General features: G+C 39.5%; 1 protein-coding gene across 3 annotated transcripts in view; it reads left to right on the forward strand.

Moving 5' to 3' along the window:
• The window catches only part of CREB5 (cAMP responsive element binding protein 5), a 432361-nt gene that overhangs the window by 308185 nt on the left and 96474 nt on the right, over nt 1–27702 (forward strand). For 2 of the 3 annotated variants that reach the window (XM_070467861.1, XM_070467869.1), the window contains exons 6-7: nt 19686–19812; nt 26419–26529. In XM_070467861.1, the coding sequence (XP_070323962.1) occupies nt 19686–19812; nt 26419–26529 (238 nt within the window). The remainder of the gene's footprint in view (nt 1–19685; nt 19813–26418; nt 26530–27702) is intronic. The other variant, XM_070467873.1, reaches the window with a different exon arrangement.

Below are 27702 nucleotides of genomic sequence, written 5' to 3' on the forward strand. Positions count from 1 at the left end.
CTCCAAAGCTCCATGGTGTGGAGATGAACTATTGTGCCTCCCGACCTTGGAAGGATGTTTCTAACTAATTAATGATTCTTAAGTGCTTGGAAGATGCACTTTGGAAATGTGTTCGTGCTAATACGTCTGGATTTTGCACTGTGCAGCTGGCCGCTATGCGAGTCGAACATCATTCTTGCCATTTGTAAATTGTACAAAGATGAATATGACGCCTTCTTTTCTCAGCTAGGTATCTGTCCCCACATTCCCTCCCCCATCACACATTTGTTCTTTGCTCCGTTCTCCCAATCTGTATTAAGTTGCCTTCAGTGAGATAGCCCGGTGAGTCTTAGGATTTCTCCCAGGAAGTGAGAAGGCTCATCATGCCACTTCTTCTAGCCACGTGGTCTTTAATGAGGCAAATTGAAAATTGCTATTGGCCGAACTGCCAGGAAAAGGAACACAGTTTTCTGTATGGTAAAGGGGTTTCAAAACTTTTTTGATATGGACAACAGTAAGGGATATATTTTATACTGCAGCCCAATATATTCAACATGTGTATGTTTACATATGTGTGTGTATGTATAGTTTGATAAAGCAATACTTAATCTTTACTGTGTCTAACTTCTTGGAGATCATATCCTAGAAAATACTAGTCATGTTGGATTAAACTGATTTCACCAGTTCCTCACTAATACCTCACTAGTACCCTCTAATGAACCTCAGCCAGAGTTCAGAAAGCACTGGCACAGTGGAAAGATAGAGGAGTGCTGGACGAGGGTCAGGAGACCTGGGTTATATCACCACCTCTGTCCCAACTCCAAGATTCTGTCCCCAGACCTCAGTGTCCTCATATAAAATTAAGGTATTTGTTTTCAAACTGAATTTACCCTCGGAGTACTTACCAAAAGTCTTCTTATGTAGAAACCCAGTATGGAAAATAGGGCTTCCGATTGGCCCACAGCTCTTCCCTCAACTCGTGTCCCCACCTCCACCCAGAAGTCCTTGGAACACAATCTAAATATTACAAGGCCAGAAATCTCCTAAGTTTCTTCTTGTTCTGTCATTCATTGATTATTTTATTCTCTTGGTAACAGATTTATCTAATGAAACACACCTGGTTTACTTCTATTGATGCTCAGCTAGGAATTTTCAATTGGTCATCTCCAGAATCAGAAGGAATTTTTGCCGTAGGACCAGAGTTCTTTCTTGCTTTAGCTTTGCGACTTGTTCTCAAGCCTCATGGGATAGGCTTCTTCAGGGAGAAATGAGTTTGAAAGGCCTTTGGTGGAAGTGTAAGCAGGCAGACGTGAGGACGCTTATTTATGTCATTGTGTCTATTTTCTTGCCTCCTAAATTCAGCAGGTTCTTAACTCTTAATACAGCTCAAATCATTTGCTTACAGCTGGTAAAATACAATTTTCTGGTTCTCTGAAAGAAAGGCTTTTCAGACTTATAAAAAGAGAAGCTCATAAGACTTCTTGAACATCAAATAGCTCTTACAAAACACCATTTTGATGAGTTAAGTGTAAATGAATCAGAAACATACGGACCAAATTTCCCTTGAAAGACACATGGGTTTAAGAATTAAGGGGGGAAAGTGCTTGGCAAGATGGATTTCAGGTTTTTGCCAAACCTCAAAATGTTTGAAAAATGGTTTGAGATGTTTTTAACTGAACACAAAATGCCATGGAGTTCACCCATCCCAGACATAATAGCGAATCTCTTTGACAACAACTTTATGACAAGAAAAAAGGCCTGTGGGGCTTTAGCCATTTTGTCAGTTCTCTTTTGATAAGCCCCCTCCCTTTACCAAAAAGCCCCACATTTATAGGGCTAGGAGAGCTGTCTGATTGACAAGCTAAAGTTTCAAGTCAAGCAATTACCAGAAAATAACCCCACCACTCAGAAATCTTGGATTTTTTTCTCCCATACTACCCAAAGTCAATTATACCATTTTCTAAGTAGAATAATATACTCTAGGGATGTGGAGTATTTGATATATTTTATTCACTTGTGTCTAGAGCCGTGCACAGTTATTCTAGTCATTTGTCTGACATTAGCGTGCCAGCTTCTTTGGGGACAGAAGAAAAAAGCCCAGTAAAAGCAAACAGATTGGAGGAAAATAGTCATTGGTTTATTAAAACGGCCGCGCTGTGGAAATGCTGTATATTAGAGAGGCAGGGCATGGGTTGAGATTTTCAAGTTGCTGGGAATGGTCTTGGAAACTTGAATTCTGCTGTAAGAACTTCTCCACACTTTTGAATTTTTACTGGCACGAGGAAACTCAGGTGCAACATGGGAAGGACTCATGGACTGATATCTTATGAGAGCTGTGCATCCTATGTATTCCGTGCCCTCTCATTCTTTTTTACTGACTACTGCTGACAGATAACGGCTGACACTTTTACAGTCTCTCGTTTTTCACGTGCCAAAGCCCAGACAGAGTGGGTTTGGGGTAAGCTGCACGCAGCCCGGGTGAGAACGCTAGGACCAGGCCCTTTGCTCCGCGTAGCAATGTTGTCTTCAGCCCCTGTTTCATTTTCCTGTTTAAGCCAGGATGACCAAGGTTTGCTTGCCTGCTTCCTTCCTTCCTTTCTTTTCCTTTGAAAGAAAGGATGCATTCAGTGACTGCCAATATCGATTTAGAAACTAGGGGACAACAATGTACTTTTCAAAAGGTTTCAAGTCAATGTAGACCACAAAAAAAGCTGTGCTATCTTTAAATCTATATGTTTTAACTCTGTGCTGGAAGGAATGGGAAATCTATTTATTATCTTGTTGGTACAGCATCTGACACCATGTTTGGAGGTACGACCTTCCTCTCCAGGAAAATGAAAATTAATTTGTTGCAAAAAGAGCACCAAAAGGAGAATAACAGTCACAGAAAACACAGAAAACCGTCTTCAGGACCTCCAATGACAATACCTCATAGCAGTGATTGTTAAAATATACACCCCCTCCCCATCTCATGCCTATTTATATTTATTGAGCTCAAAGTGAGAAATAAATGAAAACTAGGAATGCTGGAGAGAAATTCAATGATACCAGCTTTCTAGTATCTGAAATCTTGAAGGACTTCAGAACAGAAAAAGCAGGGCCGTCTGGCTCCATTTTTACCTTTTCTGAAGCAGCTTAATATGGAATAATAGGACCAAGAAGGGCTCCACTGACTCTGGAAAATGCTGAAGCCATGTCCATAGCTCCGTGCCTCCCTGCCACTTACCCTGAATCTCTCTCTCCCTTTATTGTACTGCCCTCTAATTCAAAAAGGGTCAGAGTCATGCAGTATAGTCTATCAAATGGTTCCTTTCATTTGTAACTCAGACACCTACATGAAATACTGGAGAATTCTTTTTTTTTTTTTTTTTTGATAGTCTCAGGCATTTAGAATTCATTTTTAAAAAGTCTAAATGTATGTAGTCATCCTACACACCTGATTTGTTCTCTACAGATCAGGCAGAATGGACACACATCAGGGAGCATGTGTTCCTGGATAGGGATGGTCATCACTCAAGGAGATTGTTCTCATCTCACGTTAAGCTATGAACAACAATAATTACTTAACATCTTCTCGGTCTGTGTTGATGTACTTTAACAACCTGCTTTGCTCAGAGTTAACTCGGGTTGGAGGCCCTACCACCGATATCCCCTGTCTTTCACTCTCACACACACATATGTACATGAGCCACACACATGTGTGCACATGCAATGAGCGGGCTAACTTCTCATCTTCCCTGGAATAATTCATGTGTCCCCTTTCCTGGGATCTCTCCCTCAAAACCCCTAGGATGTCAGATATTCGTTGGGGGATTCTCCTATTATGCCTGTGCTGACTTGCGTGGCTTGTTAGTTTTCCTTACGACGGAATGGATTTCTTAAGGGCAGGGGTGATCTTTTATTCACTCTGGGCTCCTAGCACAGTTCTTGAAACATCTCAGGAACTGAGTAAAATGTTTTAAAAAAAGTAAACTTAAAAAATAATTTTAGTTGTGTTTCTGTTGGAATATATTTTTACCGAAGCCACAAAAAGTAGGTGGGACTGAAATTTCCCCTCCACAGGCCCTCTTGGGTTCTTGGTCCTCGCAGAAAATGCAAGCAGTAAAATACAGTGGAGTTTTTGCTCAGATGATGAGCTCCCTGCTTCATTTCAACTTTCTCTCCTAACCTATGTTTATCTTCAGGGTCTTATTTATATCTATTTCCTTTCGATAAAAATAGAAGCTCAAAAAAGTGAATTTACCACACGAAGGATGATACCTTTGACTCGAGCCTGAGCTCACGGATACAGCTAAGATGCTGCCCTGCGTGTGGACGTCCAGCTAGATGTTCATTTTCTGAGTCATCTGACTTCTGAGTTTTCACTTTTTTAAGTGTGTAATTAAGATAGGTTCCCAGGGATTAAAAAAAGTGAGTAAAGCAGACAGTCTATATGTTGAGACCCATATAAGGAGATTTGTGGGCACCTGCCCAAATTGAGAGAAGCATTACAAGCTATTCAAAACCTACTGAAATGTCAACACACTTTTGAAAAGGGTCCATTAGGGATGCAAATGTGTGGTTCCCTGATTATGATAAGCACTGGAAAGAAAACAGTGAAACCCATTAGGAGGCTTTGAGAACTTGATTTTGAAGAGTGGGGAAGACAACTCTAGTTTCTGCTGAGGTCTAAGCTTCATTTCTTTCCCTAGTCCATCCTTGCATTCTGAACCACTGATTCTCATGATTTAAATGGTCCTGAAAGTTTCTCTGCTTTCGGATAAAGCCAATTAACTCATCTGTAAATGGGCCAACTTTGAAATTCTATCCACGTCAGATAAAGTTCATTTTAATAAGGTTCATTCTCTGGATTACAAACTGTAACTTGTTTGTGTAAAGAATCTGACATCAAAAGCTCACATCAAGCTTCTGATGTATTTCTGTTTATTCTTGCATGGATTTTTCTTATAAAAGCTTCATTCTAATTTAAAATCTCTAATTCTAACTGTGTAATCTTTTCTAAATCAACTCACAGTAGGGGTATATTTCTATTTAATAATCATTTAGGGCTTTTCTGTGAAAATAACTGATTCATCTAATCAGAAGGACACCTTCAATTCTGGCAGTTTTGAGTTGTTCACACATGACATCAAATGATATTCAGAGTAATGGATAAATTAAATTGGGGCCTAATTTTTGTGTAATCTCTCTAAATGTAAAAAAAAAATGTAATTGATTTTTCCATCTTCCTTGATCTGGAAGGAATTGTATCAATTTCCAGGACGTCATAAAACAAAATATTTAAAGTATGTTTCAAATAATAAAAAAAAAGAAATTCTTAACTTAATAAAGATGTGGAATTCATTTATGAAAAAAAAAAAAAACACTGGCTGTGGACCAATAGGCCAGAGAGTCTGCCAGAAGTCTGCAGTAGACAGTCATTCTTGAATGTCCACTCTCTCCCTCATCACTCCTGAGCCCACTCCATATTAAGAAAATGAATTCTCTCAGCTGCACTGGACTTGGAAATCACTGATTTTGTTTACTTTGTTTTTGAGTGAAAAACCAGAAGATCTTTTTTCAGTTTTCTGCCTTATAAGGAAAGCAGTTCACAGCACTTATAACTATAGTTCTTCTTGTCTTATTTTAACTAAGCAAATTTGCTTGGCATATATATTTGATGCTTCAGAACCTTACATAGAAGTTATGGCTTTTGACCCTCTGGAGAACTTCAATAATTGAAATAATTGGCCAAAATGGAAAATACCTAACTATCATAAGAAAGCTTCAACATTAACCTAAAGCAAAAATTAGAAGCCCTGAAATGAGCATACCCATTAGGCTTTTGTGCTTTTTAAAAGAAATAGCCTCAAGCATCAGAAAGTCAGAAAGATCTATTACTAAGAGCATGAATGTGAATATCCTGATACTCACTTACTTTAGATCAATCATCTTAACTTCTAGAAACCTTTCCAGCTATATTATGGTATTCTCTTTTCTCTTCCCTCTAAATGGAGTGGAACATTCCAGAAAGTTAGAACATAGTTTCTCAATGGTTTAAAAAAAAAAAAAAAAGAATCACTTTACCTTTGACAGTCAAAAGATACATAGCCCCTGCCATCAGGAAGCTAGGGTCTAATGGGAAAGATTGACACTAAATAATCATACCTGTAAAAATATTGTTAGACATAGCACAAAGGAAAAGCACATGGACATATGCAACCTTCTAAATTAGAGGCACCTGGAATTTGAGGGTCAGGGAAAAGTTTAAGAAAGTGATATTTAAACTGAGATTGAAAAGATAAGTAAGAGCTGGTCAATAAAAGAGCAGATGGATAAGCACTCCAGGTAAAGGCATTAGGATGTATTAAGGTTATTGGGTAGGAAAGAGCTTGACACATTCTAGGAAATGAATGAAAGCCAGAATGGGTGAAATGTATCAAGTCAGGTTGGAGAGTAGGGCTGCAGATATAAAAGAGGTAGAATGCTTAAAGGATGGTTTTATTAAATTCTAAATGCTGAGCAAAGTCACAGAAGAATGTTGAAGAGGGAAATGTCATGATTAGATCATTCTGGCTGTGATGCCGAGGTTGGAGTGGAGAGGAGTAAAACTGGAGGTGGAACATGTGGGAAGAACCAAATGAGAGAAGATGGTATTTTGGACTGGGATCTTGGTAGTGGGGACAGAGCCAAGTGGATGGAATCCAGGTCTATTTTGAGAGTGGAGAGAATAGAACTTGGTGAATGACTTGAAGTAGAGGGTGAGGGATGTGAAAGTTAATGCCTGGATTTCATGAATTCACTGCTATCAAATATATTTAAGAAAATATAGGACACTTTCTAGGGAAAAGGTTCTGAAGAGGATACATTGTATTATTTAGGAGTCTCTAGGAAAAAAGAACCAATAGGTAATAACCTATGAGAATATATATGACATTATAAAAAAAACTGGCTTACAACAATCATAGAGGCCGAGAAGTCCTTGCTAGCTGAAGCTGGTAGTGCAAATTTCAGTCCAAATTCAAAGCCCTGAGAATCAGGAGCACTGATAAGGTTAGTGTCAGTCCAGAGGCTGGAAAAGGCTGGTGTCCCAGCTCAAGCAATCCGACAGAGGGGCAGGTGAAGGAGCTATAGTCAGCCTTTTCCTTTTTTGTTCTTTTTAGGCCTTTAGCAGGTTGAATGATGCTTACATACCGCGAGGAGGGCAATCTGCTTTTCTTCCGGAAACACCTTCACAGACACACTCAGAAATAATGTTTAATCAGATATTTGCACATCCATGGCCCAGTCAAGTCGACCCATAAAATTACCGTCGCAGGCACCATGGACAGGGTGCCATAGGGCTCAACCTAGGCATTTAGGGAATACTATCTTAGCTCTTAAATGGGTAGGGTCAGATAGCATTTACTCCTCAGTAGTGAAAATGTTTTTCCTAGCAAGTCATAGACTTGAAGGATTTTTGTCATTCTCCGAACTGTCCTGTTGAGTCCCAGGCCCCAAAGGCCTCATGCACCCGCAATGAAAAGACAGAACTGCTTATTTGGGGACCTTGCCTACCTTTCTCAAAGAAGATTATTCTGTGTAATAATAACTAATTCTAGTGTATAGAAGAGTGAAACCTTTGTTTTATGCTGATTAAAATGATCATTTTTCATATGAAAGAAGGAACTACCCCCTCACCTGCCCCTCAGGACTTGTGGTTCCTGCCCTCCTTGGCTAAACAGTACCCACACCCAGGCATCTTTGGAGCCTGCCTCTTGTTCAGAAAAAGGAATGCACAGAAAAGGCTAGTGTTGAATTACCCATTTGTCCCCTGCTTTGAGGAAAAGTCCCTCACAGCTGATGCACTGCGTCCCTGAAATAAACAGTTCTGGGCCTCTCCATAAGCCAGGTTACCCACTCTTGATCATATCTAACCATATACTTTTAGGGCCAAAATGTCCTTGAAGATTGTTGGCTCAGCCACTTTATTTTCTCCATGAAGAAATGGAAACTCAGATTCTTGAGGACACAGCCCATGATCCCCAGACAAACCGGTAGCTGAGAAAGTGGCATGCTTTCTGGCATATTCAGATTCAGAGGACTCAGTTACCTCACTGCATCTTTTTATCATCTTTAGATTGACACATTCTGTTCTGGTGAGCCACTGGTTTCCCAGGGCCTGAGGAGAAACCAAGCTGTCGTCACAGGTCACTGCAGGGATTTCTTGGGAGAACAGTGAACTCCTGTGAGCAAGCATCCTGTGGCACGTGTCCCTTAAATGCACTGACAGTCATTTTCTATTTCTGTTTCTAGGAGGGACTGACTGTCGATAGCTAAAATTGACATTTACTGTGACTCTAACCCTACCACAAATTAAAATCAGATCCACGTCCCTCTGGGGAAGATGTTTATTAAGCTGTAAGAAGACATCTGAAATGATACCAAATTACATTTAAACTTGAAACCCCAAATACCACATTTGTTTGGTAGTATGGATAGGACTGTCTGGGGAATAATATGGGAAACTGAGCAAGTCACTCTCTTTGGCAAAGTGGAAGGCCACCAGGGAAGGGAAAAGTGCCTTAGAAGAGATGCTTTATACATAAACCCCTGTGTGGCTTTTAACTAATCATTTAAGCCTAAACAAAATTTCCTCCGGAATGAACTTAAAGGAAAAATAAGCCCTTTAAAACTTCCATGCCTTTAAAGAACAGACACAGATGTTCTAATTGTTTTTATAAATACACTGAGAAGGGGGTTGAAAGAAATATCACAATAAAACAAGCCTACCAAAATGCAAGCCTGCGTTCCAGGGTTTGACCCGGCTATTACAGACAAAAGCATGCTTGGGACCAAAAGTCTTTATATCACTTTTGCCTTTTAACATGTAGTTGTCTGCCGTCTGTGGGTGTTTGTGTGCAGTGGATGTGTTTATGCACATAATACGGTCACAATCTCAATCTCTGAGTTTAGAATCAACTCTATCCAAAGGGAAGCTATAACTCAGTGGCTTCTTTGCCTGTGTCCAGTCCATGTGTAGCTTTGAAAATAGCAAAAGCCCAGTTGCAAGGCTCTTTGAGATCCTTGGATGCAAAGTGCAAAGTGCATGCCAAGTGTCATTATTAAGAACTTTATTGCTACTATTTTATTAAGTGTTTTAGACTAATATCAATTTAGCTTCCTGTTAAGTGCTACAAAGTGGGAGAACTTGAAAGGAGGCTTGGGAAAGATTGCCCAAGGAGGACACATAAGTTTCCTAGAAACTCTACCCCTCCCCCAGTCCTCCTTTGTCAAGTCAATGATAAGCTGCCTGTCCCTTCAGGATAGTATTTCAAGTCATCACGATCCTTAAAAAGAAGGCCTGTCATGGATGTGTCATGGGGCTACTGTTGCCAGGAAGTGAAAAACCCTATACAGGGAGGTCACCTCATTAAGTCATTCAACAAACTCTCACAAGGCTCCTACTGTGTGCAGGTCTGTCCCACATGACCCTCTCTCTCCAGTTTAAGGGAGAAACTGACGCATGCTTTGAGAGCACATAGCTGAGACTAGCCTGGGCTGGAGAACGCAGTAGGTTTCTCTAAGAAGATGATCCAGCAGGATACACCAGGGCTCACAATAATGGAAAAGACATCCAGCTGCCTTGAGAATATAGCTTTACTTTGTGTATTAAAATGACACTAGCAATAATTTTATCTTCTAAAATAGACAAATCATTTCTTGAATAGGATATACACTGACCATCCTCCAAGGGACAAGCACACACACAATACTATCTCATATATGATTGTCAGATCATCCTCCCACCACACCTGTGAAGTGGGGATGGTCACTCTTTTTTGCCTCTGAGAAAGTAGAGAGACTAAAGGCTTTGTGCAGAGCGCACACTTGTGGTCCGTGGCAGGGCCAGCAGGCGACACAGAGCCTGTGCCTTTTCAGCCGCACAAGGCTGCTTTATGCAATTTACTGGTTAATGATGGCAGCCAACATTATCTCTATCATTTCTGTCAGCCACTCTGACTGAAATAAGTGAAAATAATAGACCTAATTTAGGACTAGGAGAGGCCTGCCAGTTCTTCCTCCTCCTCCCTAGAAACCCTGCCAGATGGGGACAAATCTATTTTTTAAGAGTCTAATAAGAGGAAATTCCAAAACCTCAGTAAGCCATTTAATTGTTTTCCACTGTTTATTCTCAGGAAATATTCTGTCTTTTGACTTAAATCCCGTGTGCTGCTGTCTTATTATTGTTATTCTGCTTCAGTTGGATTTGAAAGTAACTGGTTACCATCCTCTAATACAGTCATTTAAAAACTTGAAGATCTTTATCATCTCCCTGTCTTCTTGTTCCTTTTACTTTTCCATGTAGGTCTTCCCTTCTGACCCTCCAGTATTTTTCAGTGTTTCTTTGGAACTTTCTCCAAGTCCTCCTTCACCTTCTCCCTCCCCAAACCCCTCACACCCTATCCCATGTATTTTTCTTATTTGATTACAGCCTAGGTTTAGAATTTGCAGCTGTGATTTAGCATATAACCTAGTGAGGAGTTTGCCAAACCTAAGGCAATGTCTCTTTCCTTGTCTGCGTTTCCCTAAAGAACCGGTAAGTTACCCTGGAGCATTGCAGGTACTTTATCATTGAGAACAGAACTTGAGAAATCAAGCTTGTAGCAGCCTAAGGTTGCAGCGTCTGCGTCTGCGTGTGTCGCTGAGTCCGTGGGTGTCATCTCAGCTGCCCAAAGCCACTCCTACATCATTGACACATCCTCTCTCCTGCCAGTATATCTGTGGAGTTAATCATTTCTATCACCTCCTCCTGAAGAGCTGAAATCACCCTGGCAAGTGGCTGTGGCGAGATGGGGGGAAGGGCTGTCATAAATTTGGTTTCCCAGGAGAGGTATTTGAAAACTGCCTAAGAGACAATGCCTCACAATCCGAGAAGGGGTTAGATAAAGGCATTAGTAAAGATGACCTAGTGGGGAGGCTTGCAAAATGCAAGGATGAGTACAGGTTGCCCATATGATCTTTTCAAGGGCTCTTCGGTTTTCTCTGGCTAAAATCTTTTGCAGCTGGAGCTTCTGTCATTCAGTAGCAAAACCAAGCAGTCTGTTTGGAACATAGGTATTGGGGGATTGTGTTGGGTGTGGATTCCACTACAGATTACTCACTGAACTATTGTAACCAACAAGCTGAGAGTCCAGAAGAAATCAAAACCAAATTGCTGACTTAGAGTTGGGGGAAGGAGATATCTCTAAGCAAAGAGAGCTCTCTGCCTCTACACAACATCCGAGCAAGTGTGTCAGTGAATGTTTTCATGAATTATTCATTTATGGTGAATGAATGCAAGCAGCAGTCCCTTGTAAATGACAAGGCTCACAATCAGAGGGCTACTTATTTGTCCTTAGGAAGCAAGGAGGAAGCTTATTAACATCTCACAAACAGGAAGAAATTTTACTTAGAGATATGTTTCTATGGAGAAAAAATTTCCCTCCAGCCAGCCAAAGAGATATATATCATTTATTTGAGCCTGCATTCAAAACCATCTTTTATTTTATGTCTTTTGAGCTGCATTTACTTTCCTTTTCTAAGTGTAACTTTATGAATAATTGATAACAACTGACAGGTTATTGGCTAATTGAAAAAACATCCCTTCATGTCTTTAAGTCTGATCTATGGTTAAAGCCAAACTGTTCAGGCATTTAGGATATTTTATAAAGGGTCTTTATAAAGAAAAGAGCCTTTAGCTCTTTACAAAGAAAAAATATCAGAATTTGAAAATGAATTTTTTTTTTTACAAAAGTACTTCAGAAACCAATCCCACTGTGTTTTTGGTTAACCTGAATTAATCAGGCTGACTGCATGACTAATTCAGATTAATGGTGCAGAAATCAATCATTAAAGAAGAAACAAAAAAAGATTGATCTACTAGTCTCAGCAGAATGGCCATAAATTCACCTCTCCCCTCCTAGTATTACTTTCTCTGTTTAAAACATTTGAAAGCACTAGTAAACACCTCTTCTGCCTGAGAGGATGCAGCATGCATGCTGTAAAACCCAGCAAAGGCTCCAGCAGAATACAGCTCTCTTAGCTATATGACATTGTATTGCTACTACTGACTCTCTTGCAGTCAGGCTTTCATTGAAAGAAAAAGAAGTTACATTTCCAAGTATCAGATACTGCATCTTTTATATAATACAGTGCATATATTGCAGTAATACTGAATTGATTTTTCTAAAAGAAAAATGGTAAATGCGTGGTAAATTTAATTTAATTTAATAAAATTTAATTTCCAACACCCCTGGTGATAATGATTACAAAAGTGTTCTTGTCAGTATTGATAAGTCAGTGCAAAGCAGAGAGATATTCAGTTGACCACGGTGTGGGTGTCACTGGTACCTCTGAGCCCAGAGCTCTGAACATTATAAAGTGCAACCTTATTGCAGGGCAGGCATCCAGTTTTTTAAATATTATATAGATTAGGGACAGATGAGTGTTCCTGAATTATTCGTAGCCTTTTCTTATGAAATGCCCCAAATGTAATTTCAAATGGAAGTTAATTTAATTCAAGCAAAAATAAATGGGTCTAGAGATCACCTGAAAGCTTGAGTTTAATCAAAGGGACACTGATAAAAAGTACTTACCTTGGAGGTAAGTAGTTATGCTGTTCAAGAATAGAAATGGGTTATATTAAGTTGCTAATTGGAGTTTCTCAATTTGTAAATCAAATAAGTTCATATTAATTAACAGAGATAATTTACTGAACACTATTCTTGCCATGTCTTTTGCTAGTCAAAGAGATCCTTAATATCTATGTTTGCATTAATTTGAGAAATATTTATTAAACATCTATTTAGTATCATGTACTTTCTTAAATTTCAGATGTGTCTGCACAGGTAAACAAAGCAGATACAATCTCTGACTTATGAAGTATATGGTCTAATTGGGAGCAGAGACATTTAAAAATGTTCACGCAAAATTTTTAATGAATTGTAATGGGGAGGCAGAGGTGGTAAACTCCAAAAGGCCATGAAATATATCTGTGTTTGTCCACCATCCTATTGTTGCCAATTGAACATATGTAAATGAATTCTTATGCAAGTGATCTGATTTACCAAACAAGTTTTCCCCTCTGAAATTCAAGTGTATAGGGTCCAAAATGTATTAGGTGCTCAGTTGATTTTTTGATGATTGATTGAATAAATAGGGGTAAATGTTACTAGGGAAAGGTGCAGGGTATGCTCAAGAGCCCTCCAAAAAGGTGCTTGTTTTCCCAGTTATTGCTTCACCCATCCTGGTGTAATCGCCCAGAGAAGATTGTAGGATTACTTATGTCAATGGTCTGTGCAGGAAGAAAGACGGTGCTTTCATAAAGCTGGAAGAAAATCATTATGGCAGATGTGTGAAGCCAGTGACCCTGAGCTGAGGAGGCAGTGAGGGACCAGATGATTCAGGGCCATGGAGCTGTGTTGAGTTCTATCACAAGGATATGGACTTACTAGTATCTCTGATGAGCCAGAGCGTTTGCCGATTTGCTTTGGCAAGTATACTAGCTTTTCAAGACACGATGGAGGCGAGGGGCTGGGTCGAGGATAAGATGAAAATACTAAGGCAGGATTCTCTTCCTGGACACCCAAATGTTGTGTCACCAAAGGAAAAAGGACAGAGGGACAGTTCTCTCAGGGAGATTCCTGATCTTTATCAGAGGTCCTCTCTTGAGCCTGAGGAAGCTTAAAAAGGGAAATATATTTTAATTGAATTCTGCTGATACTTTGGTGCCTTTTCTCAACCTAACTATTTCTACTTCTTTGTAGAATTTCTACTTTCAAATTCCTCATTTGTTAAAAGGGGAAATACTGTATTTGCCAGCCAGCTTCAGGAGCTTGGCCATAAGACCTGGTACAGAGCATGAGCTCATTCTAAAAGATACAAGTAATATGATGTCTTTGAGAATGGGGGCCAGATAGCTTTCTTGTTTCCCCAGTTATTACTTCTGTTGGATTTCTGTCATTGTTTTCAGGAAAAACAAGATAGTGAGGACTAATCTCTCGGGAACTAGTTTGGTTCCATTTTGAGGAAATATTTTCAAGGATCCTTTCTGAGAAATACTGTGAAGTCATTTTGCAGTTCTGTAAAATCATTGGTGGGAAGAATCCATTTGCCTTCATAGAAGAGTTTGGGATTCTAAAGTTAATGCATTTTAAAACAAATATATATGTATGCAGTTTGGGGCATTTTTACATTTGTTAGATTGTAGTTCTTCAGTTAAAGCTAAGGGTTGATGTTCTTTAAGATTTCAGCCTTACTCATCGTTTTCACTGCTGTGGGTCTGGATTCAATCCCTGGTAGGGGAACTAAGATCTTCCCCCAACGCATATAAACACAACACAAGATTCTAGCCTTAAGCCACAGTTTCTTGATTTCTGTTGTTTCAGTAGTGTTTCAAAATAATAATAACAAAAATAACCACAACTAATTTTTAAGCATATTCAATATGCTTAACATATGATAACTCATTTAATGCCATGAGATAAATATCTCTAATACCCCATTTTACAGTTGAGAAAACAGTGGCACAGAGAAGTCAAGTAACACTGCCCAAGGTTTCATAGCTAATAAGTGGCAGAGCTGATTCTGATTTTGACAGACTAGCTCCTAAGCCCATGTTCTTCAGTACCCCATTTTATAATACAGTTAGTACCTAGGGAAGAAATCAACTATAGAGTCTTTGCATTTCACATTCTGTTTGATTATCCTGGCAGTTTGCTTTCTTTACAAAACAGGAATTTATATTTCTTTAAAAAATTTCACTTAGGAGAAGAATAAATATTTCTCGCTACAAACTGCCTTCTCTCTAGATTTAAGAGTTTTGCATTCCCCTCTTTAACTCTTCAGTCTTTGTATCCCAGACAGAAATTAGTGTGGTAAATTAGGCCACAACAGTTCATTTAAGAAGATTCAAAAGAAACACACCTTTCTTTTCATAAGCAAATACAAAGATAGTGGGCAGCAAACTTTCTCTAACCTGTGTATGAACTCGTGTTATATTTAAATGAGAATGAAGTGTGGGCTCCATAGAATGGATTGGGTCCATTTTCAAGAATTTCTCTCACTTTTTAGGGACACCTTCTATTTGGAATTTAAGAACTAAGCCCTGTATGCGCTCAATTTCATTTAATATGGATACACTGACCACCTACTTTGTGCCAGGTGCCAGGTTAAGGGCTGTGGACACACCAGTAAGCAGTAAAGAATACCCTTATCATAATAAAACACGTAGCCTCACTAGATTAAGAACATATCACTTTCAGTTCGAGTCCTAGAATCTGAATTTTAGAGCTTCAGGGGGTTTCCAGATGGCCTGTAGTCTGATCCATTCATTAAACAGATGATGAGATGGAAAGCCTAAAAGTTAATTAAGAAAGTTTCTTCTCCAGAATCAGAAACTCCAATAGCAATGGCATCTGTATCTCCTGCTCCTTGCCCTCCATTCCTGCCATTTTATTGCTTTCAAGTTGTTGTTTTTTACAGTCTGCTCCCCACCCCCAACACCAGGTTCTTTTGTTGTTGCTTTGTTTTGTTTTTTATCTGCTCAAGATTTCTTAGATGGCTGTGCCCTGACTTTGATGCTGATATTGCTCTTCCAATTTTCCAACCTTATTTTTCCCATTATTTATTTTTTTCCTTTGCCTGTCCACATACCTGGCCTATCTGCCTGTCTTAAGAGTTTAATAACTGATCCCAGGAGGTAATGGATCTGGTGAAGAACTGGGAAAGAACAGTCTGCTGTGACTCTCCTGAGATCTTGCAAACACAAGCAATGGCCCTTAGCTCCTTCAAGATAGTGGGCTTGCACAAGGGCAGGGGAGACCAGCAGACTTGACTGACACTCCTAGACTGGATAACATCCTTTGCAGGGAAAAACAAGTACATGAAATCTCTTGCTGTGGTACCTATCATTCTGCTTAGGACAATGAAAACAGTCTGTCATCCCTGACATCTTAATTGAAAGAAAATCTTACATAGATTTCAACCATAAGCAGTATGTTTATACAAGTGTATAAAAGAGGAATAATCTGTCAAGTTGGAAAACTCTTAATGCTACAGGACTCAGTTTCATAATTGAACAATCCAACATGAGCTCACACATCTTACCTTGTTCCATGCCTCAATAATTTTTAGTAGAAATTCTTTACCTAGAGGCATATGCTTATTAAAAAGGAGGCTCGGCTTGCTCAAAGTCTAGAATTATTAGCTCATGGCAACAAGCCTGCACTGGAGCAAAACTGTTGAGTCTTTGTTTTCACAACTTTACCACAATTTGCCATCTTATTTTCAGAGACTTGCTGATGTGTTGTTTGGGAAGTTTTTTTTTCTTTAAAGGAATAAAACAAAATTTCACATGGATGAGTGACTTCTCATTTTAGCATAATTTTACTACTTCACTGGAAAGCTCAGGGAGCAGTGTGAATATCAAAGGAAATGGGCCATGGATTTATTTTAGTATAAAAAAATCAATAATACCTTAGTTATGGGAGGCATCAAGGTGTGATGGAGGAAGCCCTCTATTGCAAGTTGAGTGTAAGTCGTACTTTTTTTCATGACCCATATGACCTTGGGCAAACTTAAATGCTTCTGAATTCATCTTACTCCTGAGTAACACAGGAGTAATAGGACCTACCTACCACATTGCATTGTTTCAAGTCCCATGAAGGTGAAAATATTTAGAAAAACATGAAGCAATGTATAAGTGCAATATAAAAATTTTATGACTGTATTAAATAATAACTATTTTTATATGTATGAAGGGACTTAAGCAATGCAAGTATTCCAATACCACTTTTGCTTCAGTGATCTAAATATTCTGGACAAATGATTATTTCTCAGGCCAAGCTACGTAATTAACTCATTCTAGGCCTTTGTATAGCTAGTGACTGGGTAGGCATAGGGTGTTTTTGTTGTTGCTGTTGCCGTTTCTTTAGTTTTAAAAGCCTATGTAAGAAGTCTAGGAAATTCTATCGGTTTTGTCTGTGGGGGTGGGGAAATTACTTACAGAATCTGTGTAAAACAGTAATTCAGAATTATTCAGAATTCAAACATACAGGCTTCCCAAACAACCATTTTCCCTTCCATTGTAGTTTGCCAATTTGTCTGATTGGTGTCTTTGGTAATTATAGTCCCAGGGGAACCTCGTACCCTGAAAATTTTTCTTAATTAATGAAGGAATATTTAATATTTAAAAATCTAGGAGATTTATGCATGGTGTGGAAATAACTGACATAATAAGAACACTGAATTAAATGAAACATACTATTCCCCAATTATTCTTATACAACTGAGAGTTTCCCATAGTTTGGGAGAAGAATGAAAACTTGTTTTAAATTTAATTGCTTTTGCATATTCATTTTCATCACCATTAAGTTGTTTAATTGATTTCTTTAAAAAATAGACCATCAATAAAAGCTGATAACCAGGATTATCATTAATTGTTGGAAACAAAATATAAATGATGGTAATGTTTTGCCCTTGCTTATAAGGATGATACTTCACATCGACATAATCAAATATTTTTAGTTGTTTTTGATAACAGTTTTCAAGTAGCCCTAACTGTCTATGTTCAAATTGTTACCCTGGTGACTAGAGAGGCAGACATATGGTTGAAGACTGTATGTATGTATATATAGATTTATGTATGATATGTATGCATGTATATAGATATCTATATCTATCTATCTGGATATTTTTAAATGAATGGATGGATATATATTTAACTATCTGTAGGGTCTCATTATGAAACTGGGGAGTTCAGATTATTAATCTTGTACTTAGAAGAAGTGACCATTATTAAACATGCTATAATTTGATATATAGCTGTTTTCTTTTTAGCAAAGGTCCCAAACAAAACATTAAAACTGGAGAATATAAAACAAAAGTTGTCTGTTGATCAAGCAGCATTTTATACTTCTCTGACTTGAACTCTGAGTATCAGAGACTTTAAGACTCAATGATATTACAACTATAGAAATTTGGAATGCTTGAAAGCAGCCATTTCCTAGACTTATAAAAACTGAAGGGCCGTCAAAGGCCTTACTAATCCTTACTGTTCATCTGTACTACAGAGGTCCCAAGTGTACATGTCAAGAAATATCCATAGCACTATATTTGCTTTTCTGAAAACACCCATGTCAATTGTTATAAGCTTCTCACCTTAGCCTATCTATGTAACCACTCACACACATCCTGTTAATAGAACTGGTTGTAATTTGTGTACATCTCCATAAACTCTGTGTAAAACTTTTATATTTTCTTATATTTTCATATACACAACTTCCTAAACATATAAATCTAGGACTAACTTAGGACTAATCCTTCTGTGATATGTGTGACTGTGATAGCTAGCTGTGTTTCCAAGGGAGACTTCAGACGAAAAGAATGGAAAACTTAATCTTCTCTGGAATCGTAACAGCAATGTGAAGGAAGAATATCTTGGCATTCTTTCCCCCAGTTCAGGCTTTGTGAGTCACCCATGGGAGGCACGTGTGCTCCAAAGAAGAGGTTCTTCATGCTGTCCTTCCCTGAAACACAGGAAGGCTTTGCCCTTCAGAGAACATCTCTCTGCAATCTTTACCCAGCTCTTAGCTCAAGAGATTTTTTTTTTTTTTTAGAAAATACATCAATTTGGGAAGCACTGTTTTTCTATCATGGCATTCAGGATAAGATGCTGTAGCATGGAAGACTCAGAGGTTCTGAGGGGTGTTTGTTTGTTTGTTTATTTGTTAAGTCATTACTTCAATGGTTTGACATTTATGGCTCCCCAGAGTAAGAGCATCAGGAGATTGAGAATTGAGCCAAGGAGGTTGTTTGTTTGCCATTTTTAATAAACACAAATAATTCCCCTTCTCCCTCAGCCCCACATTCCCTGGCTCATTAAATCAATTTAAGGCTCTTAAAATTTTTTCTGGCAAATTGAAGCAAAAGAACTATGTACTCCCCCAAGGAAAGCTTACCCAAGACCTGCAGATCAGGCTGAAATCAATTTCTGTCAAAGAGTCTCACACCTTGAGTTATTACAAAATGAAGGGTCAGTAATTGGGGGCTGGGCCCCAGACTCGCCCCAAGAAAGACTTATTGCATCTTGTGAATCGCGATCTAGCTGCTTTGGTTTGTGACCTGGCTTTGTGTTTTTTTCCCACTCAAAGTGGAGAATTATGAAAAAGTCAAAACAGATTTCTATTGGGAAATTATGAATGAACTTGGCTCTGCAAATCCAAATAGTGAAAGTATATCCAGAGGAAAGCCAGGCAGGCTTCCAGGCAGACGTATGGGAGAATGTTATAAAACAAATGTACACAGGTCTCAGGCTCTGAGATCCTCCAGGGGGCAGAGACCTCAGAGTAAACATGCAGGATTTCACTACCAGGTCCCTTCTCTTTCCTAAGATGCAAGGGTTGTAGGAGATTTACTGGCTTGTTGTCTATTGAATATCAGTTAGATAACAGAGGTCAGGAAATGAAGTGGAATTTGATGTATTAACTAGGAAGCAGCAAAGGAAGCCAGGCTTGTATTTTATTTGTTATTATTTCCCTAATATCCTGAATTATGTGGCTCCCATCAGGGAATCTGATCTGCTGCTCATGTAATGGTGTTGTCCCCACTGGTTCTGGACTTGAAAAACTGGCAGTGAATCCTCTGCCTGGAGTATCAGGAATAATGTTTGCTATTTTTTCTTTTCTTTTCTTTTTTTTTGTTCCCAGGCCTGTCCCAGGCTCTCTATCTTCTCTGCTCCATCTTCACAACAGACAGAGACAGCCCATGCCAGCCTCCATGCCTGGGACCCTGCCCAACCCTACAATGCCGGGCTCTTCTGCCGTCTTGATGCCAGTAAGTGTTTCTTTCTGCTGAGGCTTGCCCCATTTGGAAAAGTATAGAAAGTGTGCAGATCCTAGCTGGTGGGGAAGAAAAGAGCTTCTTATGGATGGAGAGTTGAGCTGGGTGCCAGTTTTCTCTAAGTGACTAGTTGTGTATCCTTGGGCATCTTGCTGGCTTGTCCATCCTTCAGTGCTTCCATAATGAGGCATGGTTTCATCTTCTTGCTGGTGACAAGTGAGTTTGTAATACTCAGGGAATGGGATTTGTCCAGGGACATGGGAGTGTATGATTACCCCAAAGTCTATAGCTTGGGCTACATATAGTGTCCTTAAATTGCCAGTGAGCGGTCTAGCTGGGACTCAGAGTGGTCATGACAATAATAACAATAATAATTGATGGTACATAATAAGTGCTAACATGTATGCATGCATATTATGTTTTATTAATAATGCTAGCAGCATTTATTGAATGCTGACCTTGTGCCGATCACTCTCTAACCACTTCATTAACCTGTGAAACAACCCTCTCAGGTACGTACTATTACCATCCCCATTTTTGAATGAAGAAAGTAAGGCAAGAAATGAGGTTGGCTGAGAAGCAGAGCCATTGAGTTTCGAACCTAGAGTTTCTCTCTCAACCACTATGTGATCCATACATTCCCTCCTATCACTCTCACAACAAACCCCTGAGGTATGCACTGTTCTTACCCTACTTTGCAGAAGAGGGAACCAAGGCACAAGAGGCGGAAACTTGGTTAAGTGACTAAGTCAGTAAGAGCTTATTGTTCATTCACTAAGTTGTGTCCGATTCTTTGTGACCCCATGAACTGCAGCACGCCAGGTTTCCCTGTCCTTCACTATCTCCCTGAGTTTGCTCAGACTCATGTCTATTGAGTCAGTGATGCCATCCAACCATCTCATCCTCTGTGACCCCCTTCTCCTCTCGCCCTCAGTCTTTCCCAGCATCAGGGCCTTTTCCAGTGAGTCAGCTCTTCCGCATCAGGTGGCCAAAGTGTTGGCACTTCAGTTGCAGCATCAATAAGAGCAAGTGAGTGACAGAATTGAGTTTTAGATCTAGGTGGTCTGACTTCCAAGTTATTACACTACACCTCCCTGAAAACAATAGGCTCACACAGAACGAAGATTCAGACTGTTTTAGAGCTAACCTGCTCTCCTGCCATGGAATCCCCACTGTGGACATCTTCATCCTCCCTGGCATTGTGCCTCAGTGCATAGTGTTACCATTTTCAGGGCCACAAGTGTTCTCAAAAGCCCTAGAGGTATATGACAATTCAATTAAAATCCTCCCACAACAATATCGGGAATATTTTGCAGAATGTTTTTAGCATTCTAAGGAACTGTCTACATTTGCTATTTCATTTTGTTCTCACAGCAGTCCTGTGGGAATATGATTGCAGTCGTTATCAATATACTTACTTTACCAGTGGAAAGCTGAGGATTACGACATTGGAAGGATTTGTCTAATGTCACACAGCTTATAATGGAAGAGTTACAAGTGACCAGGATACGCATCTCTCCTCATATTTTGCAGCCCAGATCATCCCAGAATGAGGAATATGCTTGTTTATCTGGAAGCAGGGAGATAGAGAAAGGCTTGATGGCCCAATTCTAGAGACCTAGGTCTTCCCACTGTAAGTATCAGGTAGTTCAGGCTAGAAAGATTCTTTGCAAAATTTTGTCAGAAGGACAGGTGAGCTGGCTGACTACCTGCCTCACTCACCTTAAACATTTTTTTTTCTTTCATAATAGAGCTGAGCTTGACTTTTAATTTATTTGGCTATTTTTTTCCATTTATTTTTATTAGTTGGAGGCTAATTACTTTACAATATTGTAGTGGTTTTTGCTGTACATTGACATGAATCAGCCATGGATTTACATGTGTTCCCCATCCCGATCCCCCCTCCTGCCTCCTTCCCCATCCCATCCCTCTGGGTCTTCCCACCTTAAACATTTTGGATAAAGGAAAGCAGCACCACCCATACTGCAATCCTGGATTTCATTCCACCTCACTAATTACAAGAGACTTCTACCACAAGCTGTTTTCATCCAGGCTTTAAATCCTTCTCGTTTAAAATCATTTCCTTTCAGAAATTCTATGCATTGTCCAGAAAAATGTCACTGTAGTGACCTTTTTTCCCCATTTGAATAAACTGTGTACCATTCCCAGGGGCAAAAGTGGGGCATTTAGGCTGCAAAGAACCAGAGAAAAGGGTGCCTGGCCCTGGTTTCCACCATATCACTTCATTGTACAACTTCATTGTACAATAGAAGAGTAGAACAGAAAAAGAGTCTTTAAAGTTTTAACAGTGAAGTCATGTACTTGAAATTTTAATGAGATGGATGAAACTGGAGCCCATTATACAGAGCGAAGTAAGCCAGAAAGATAAAGACCATTACAGTATACTAACACATATATATGAACTTTAGAAAGATGGTAACGATAACCCTATATCCAAAACAGAAAAAGAGACTCAGATGTATAGAACAGACTTGTGGACTCTGGGAGAAGGCGAGGGTGGGATGTTTCAGGAGAACAGCATTGAAACATGTATATTATCTAGGGTGAGACAGATCACCAGCCCAGGTTGGGTACATGAGACAAGTGCTTGGGCCTGGTGCACTGGGAAGACCCAGAGGGATCGGGTGGAGAGGGAGGTGGGAGGGGGGACCGGGATGGGGAATACATGTAAATCCATGGCTAATTCATTTCAATGTATAACAAAAACTATTGTAATGATGTAAAGTAATTAGCCTCCAACTAATAAAAATAAATGGAAAAAAAAAAATGTTGTTGCTTCAGAATAGAAGCGAAGGATCAGGTGAATGGTAAAGAGCCAGTGTAGATAACGGAGTCAGAAGTTCAAACCCATGTCAGTGATGTGTACAGCTGTCATGAAAATAGTGTCCATCTAGAGTGGTGATTCTTAACTGGAATCAGTTTTGTCCTCCAAAGACAAATGGATGTTTGGCAATATCTGAAGATACTGTTCATTGTCACAACTTGGGGAAAGTGCTATGGGCATCTAGTGGGTTGAGGTCGGGAATGCTAAACATTGTACAATGCATAGGACAGTTACCAGGACAAAGAATTATTTGGCTCAAAATGTCAATAGTGCCAAGATTGGGAAACCATGATCTGGAGTGACACTAATGTAACTAATGAAAATAAATGCAAGATATCTAAAAGCACATACTAAGAGTTTTAGGGCCTAGAAATCTGGGCCCTTTCTTCCACATTATCAAGTTGCCAGCCCTTATGCACTATATTTTAGCTTGTCAAGCATGTACTTTCCATGGAGTTCTTATGTCCCCTGGTGTAAAAGATTAATTTATATTTGTAGGTGAAGCTGAGATTCTTAATTGTTTTGTGGTACATGCTGTTAGGCTACATATTTCACAAAGCCCTAGGTCTGAAATAAATGATGAATCTGTTCATTCATTCATTTATTTTGTAAACTTTGGTTGAGCTCCTTGTAAGGGCCAAGCTCTGTGCTAGATGCTGAAAATGTGGTGAAGGAGAAAATAGGCATTGCCTTCCAGGAGTCCACTGGGTTGGGATTTCTGATCTTGATTGTCAAAAGCTGAAATTATTTGGGAATATGAACACCCATTTATGATTACAAAAGCCCAGTCGACTGCAGACATTTTTGGCTCCTGTTTTCCAGCTTATTTCAAGGGAAAAGGAGACACTCAAAAAAGATGATATCCTTTATCTGGATATTTTACGTACAGTGCTCAGTATTGCTTAGTATTCAGCAAAGCCACTCCCGTCTTCTGACCTCTTCATTCTAGTCCACTCATTAAAGCCACACTCATGGGCAGAGCGTTTATTAGCACAAAGCACCAAATAGTTGTTTTGAAGAGGCTCTTGGTAACCCCATATAATTACTTAGGTGGAAAAATGCAATTTTTTTAAGATAGAGAAACCAGCCTGTTTTTAGTATTCTGTTTAATTTGTGAGTCATAAGGTAGAAACAGTCACAGCCTGTAACTTTTCCAAAAAGTAGGCAGCATGGCTGACTCTGAATCCAGAGGCAGAAAGCAGGCTACTCTCACTTCTTTGTAAAATGGTGGCTCCAAAGCATGATGGAAAACCCTGGACAATCATGTGTCCTTCTGAACAATCCTCCTTCTGAAAACTGAAAGCAGAAACTCCTTTGGACTTTATTTCTCTTTGGGAGAAGGTCACTAATTGGAATAAAGGGTCAAATGCTAATCCCACTGTCCTACCCCCCAGCCTCTGGAAAGTGGAAGTTATAAGTAATAAGCATTTTTTAGAGAAATCTCCATGACTTAACAATTCGAGTACACAAATGTACTTAATGGCACTGAACTGTACACTTAAAAAGAGTTAAACTGGTAACTTTTATGTTATGTATATTTTACCATGATTTAAAAAATAATTTAAAAAATTAGAATACCCAGGCTGCTTGAATATTTAGGGAAATATGAGAGTGAATGCAGCCAGTCCTCCATAACTGTCCGTTCCACATCTGCAGATTCAACCAACCATAGATTGAAAAAAAAATATATATATATATATATATGTGTGTGTGTGTGTGTGTGTGTGTGTGTATTAATTCCAGACAATTCCAAAAAACATCATTTGGATTTGCAAAGTATTTACATTGTATTAGGTGTTTTAGGGGATCTGGAGATGATTTAAAGTATAGGGAAGGGTGTGTATAAGTTTTATGCAATTACTATGCCTTTTTTATGAGACTTGGGCACCTTGGAATTTAGTGTCAGAGGGGGGGTCTGGAACCAATCCCTGGGGAATATTGAAGGACAACTCTATTTTATTTTGCTGAACTGGTGTGTGCAAAAGGTTTTTCTAGAGTGGTCTAGAAAGTTCACCATCATTAAATAGATCCTTTTGCAACAGTTTCACAAAGCCATACACTGCTAGATAACCAATAAACTAATTCTGGCTAAGGTATGGCTGATGGTACTTCACTGTGACATGATAGGAAATGTGCCCCAATCATTCATGACAAGGCTTTTAGCGAGTACCTCTGCTCATCCACACACTGGTATCCTAATAACAACCCCGCCCTTGGGGTGGACACAGCATGAATTGCAGTGATCATCTCAACAATGGAAGGGACCTCAAAGGGTCATTTTGTTCAACTATTACTCTCGACTCTTATCTGTGAGGTTTCTATCCTCCACTGTTTGATGAGCTCCTTTGATAAGGAACTCTATTTTCTAAGACTACCTAGGCTAACTTTGAGCAGAAACCTGGTTCCCTAAAATTTCCGAACATTGTTTCCATTTCATCCTTTGGCAAATGGGAAAACTTTTGCATTGAAGAAACTATTTCTCTCTTGAGGAAAGTCTAATTACTTTCAGTTTGATTTCAGTATTAAGTACACTTGCATTATTCCTGTTCTTCAAAAAGTGTTAGTTTTCTGCTGCTGCTGCTGCTGCTAAGTTGCTTCAGTCATTCTACTAAATGGAAAATGTTTGTTAGACACAGTCTTTCTGACTGAAATAGAGATTTTTTTACTATATTCATTTTTTTAACAGGGACACCCTGGAGACAAAAGCCAGAACTCAATTCAGATATTGATAGTCAATGTTAATTCTAGACACAAGGACAGGCCAGCAGGACAGTGGGGGGTGTTGATCACGTGTCTTCAGTACCCACCCTGCTTTCTTTACCTTCCAAAGCTCTAACCCTTCTGTGAGGCCTAAAACTGCTGCTGTGTAGAGTCAGACAAGGTTAACAGGGAAGAGAAGATATGTCAGGGGGAGCAGCTCAAATACCTCTGCTGGACCATTTTGATGGTGGTCATGAGTTACAGTGACAGGAAGACACATCATCTTTAAGAGGGTGGCTTTTAAAATGAATTTTTTTCTTGCTGCTAAAATGATTCACATTGCAGTATAAAATTTGGGGAGAATACAAAAGCCACAGATAACTTGAGATAACCATTTGATATATTCTATATCCTTCCAGCATTTTTCTAGGCATGTGTTATTCTCTTTATAGCTATGAAATGGAAAATCCCATGGACGGAGGAGCCTGGTAGGCTGCAGTCCATGGGGTCGCTAAGAGTCAGACGCGACTGAGCAACTTCACTTTCACTTTTCACTTTCATGCATTGGAGAAGAAAATGGCAACCCACTCCAGTGTTCTTGCCTGGAGAATCTCAGGGACGGCGGAGCTTGGTGGGCTGCTGTCTATGGGGTTGCACAGATTCAGACATGACTGAAGCGACTTAGCAGCAGCAGCAGCTATGAAAATAAACTTGATGAGTAGTATTCAGAGTGTTCACAAAGTGAACACTTTGTGGACGTGTTGCATGCTTTTGTGGAAGTATTGCCTGCTTTTGTTTGGAAATGATTTCCCATCACAATGTCATTCTCTTTGGCATTGGGCTTATTCTCTAGAACACCCGGCTTTGGATGATTCTTTTCTGTGCCTGAGTTCAAGACTTAGGAGTACCTTGCTTACCCTTTACCAAACCGCAGGTTTTCCCTGGATTTATTCACAGAAATTCGACACAGTCCATTTGAAAGAGAAATGCAGCTTTGTCTATGATCTCAACTGCCTTTCTCAGACTTCTGATTCTGTTACTTTCCTTTCTCTTAGATGGAGAGACAAATGTCAGTGAACTCCAACCTCCTGGGAATGCAAGGTCCAAATCTCAGCAATCCCTGTGCTTCTCCCCAAGTCCAGCCAATGCATTCAGAAGCTAAGATGGTAAATAACAATTATGATCATCCTTTTCTTACTGCATGACTTTTTCTTTTGATTTCTGCTCTGACTTCCAAACTCCAGTTAAATGAGGTAGATGGCTCCGTCTTTCTTTTCAATGAACAGGTCTTTCTGTGGAAAAGCAGTGCAGAACTTGGCCCTCTTTTTGAGGCTATTAGTTACTGAACCTTGGCGTGGGATGCTCATGGAACAAGCACTGGATCAGTGTGTGGCCTTGGTGAAAGGGACTTTTAGGAGTTTGGGGAGATCCATAAGAGTTGAGGTGGGATACACCCAAATATGTGTATATTTGTTCAGGAACTGAAATTAACAAAAACAATCCAGAGTTTCTCTCCTTCAAGGTAGTCACCATTTCAGTGCCACTCTTCCTGTCCCCATAGCCACCAAAACAGATGTAATTTTTAAGCACACAAGTAGTACGAAAATATTTTCATTTTTTGTGTTATAGTCATCAGATGTGACATTGATTTGAAAAGACCAGAGTCTTGTTTCCTCATGGGGTAACTGCAGTTCACATTGAAACGTGCGATTTCAGGTGACATTTAGTCACTTTTAACATATGAGATTGATGTGCACTGAAGTCATTCTTTCCAATCAAGGTGATAGATTCATGTATTTATATCCTGCTAAATACTAATAAAAGCAATGCCTGTTGGTCTTGGCCATATAAGGTCAACTTACTCGTTACATTTAGCAAAATTACTTGAAGGAATAATTCAGTTTTTATATACATTCTGACACCACAGTTGGTAAGGTGTCAGATGCCAACAAAATACATAGCAGCAAATTTTTTGTATCTGATATTGGGTGAAGATAGCTTTTGCTAGAAGTTGGAAATTTTTTTGCTTTGCCGTGTGACAGCGTAGGGACCACGTCGGAAGGCTGAGGTGAGGATGTTATTGACATCTCTGAAAATTAGCCATCAAAACCCAGGGACTTTGTCTTTAATGGCAGCAAGTGTTTTGGATGCTGGCTTTGGTCACTTTCTCTTGGAAATTTCTCTCATTTGACTTGCACCTTCTTAACCCAAGGAAGCAACTGAACTCCCAGTGTTGGCTACCCCAGGCGCATAAAGTCTGTGGTTGGGAGAGGTCTCTTTGCTGGGCCACAGTCCCTGTGACATGCCAAATGGCACCAGCATCTTCAGCAAAGCTCGTT

Source organism: Odocoileus virginianus, chromosome 1 (genome assembly GCF_023699985.2).
Source record: "Odocoileus virginianus isolate 20LAN1187 ecotype Illinois chromosome 1, Ovbor_1.2, whole genome shotgun sequence".
NCBI lineage: Eukaryota > Metazoa > Chordata > Mammalia > Artiodactyla > Cervidae > Odocoileus > Odocoileus virginianus.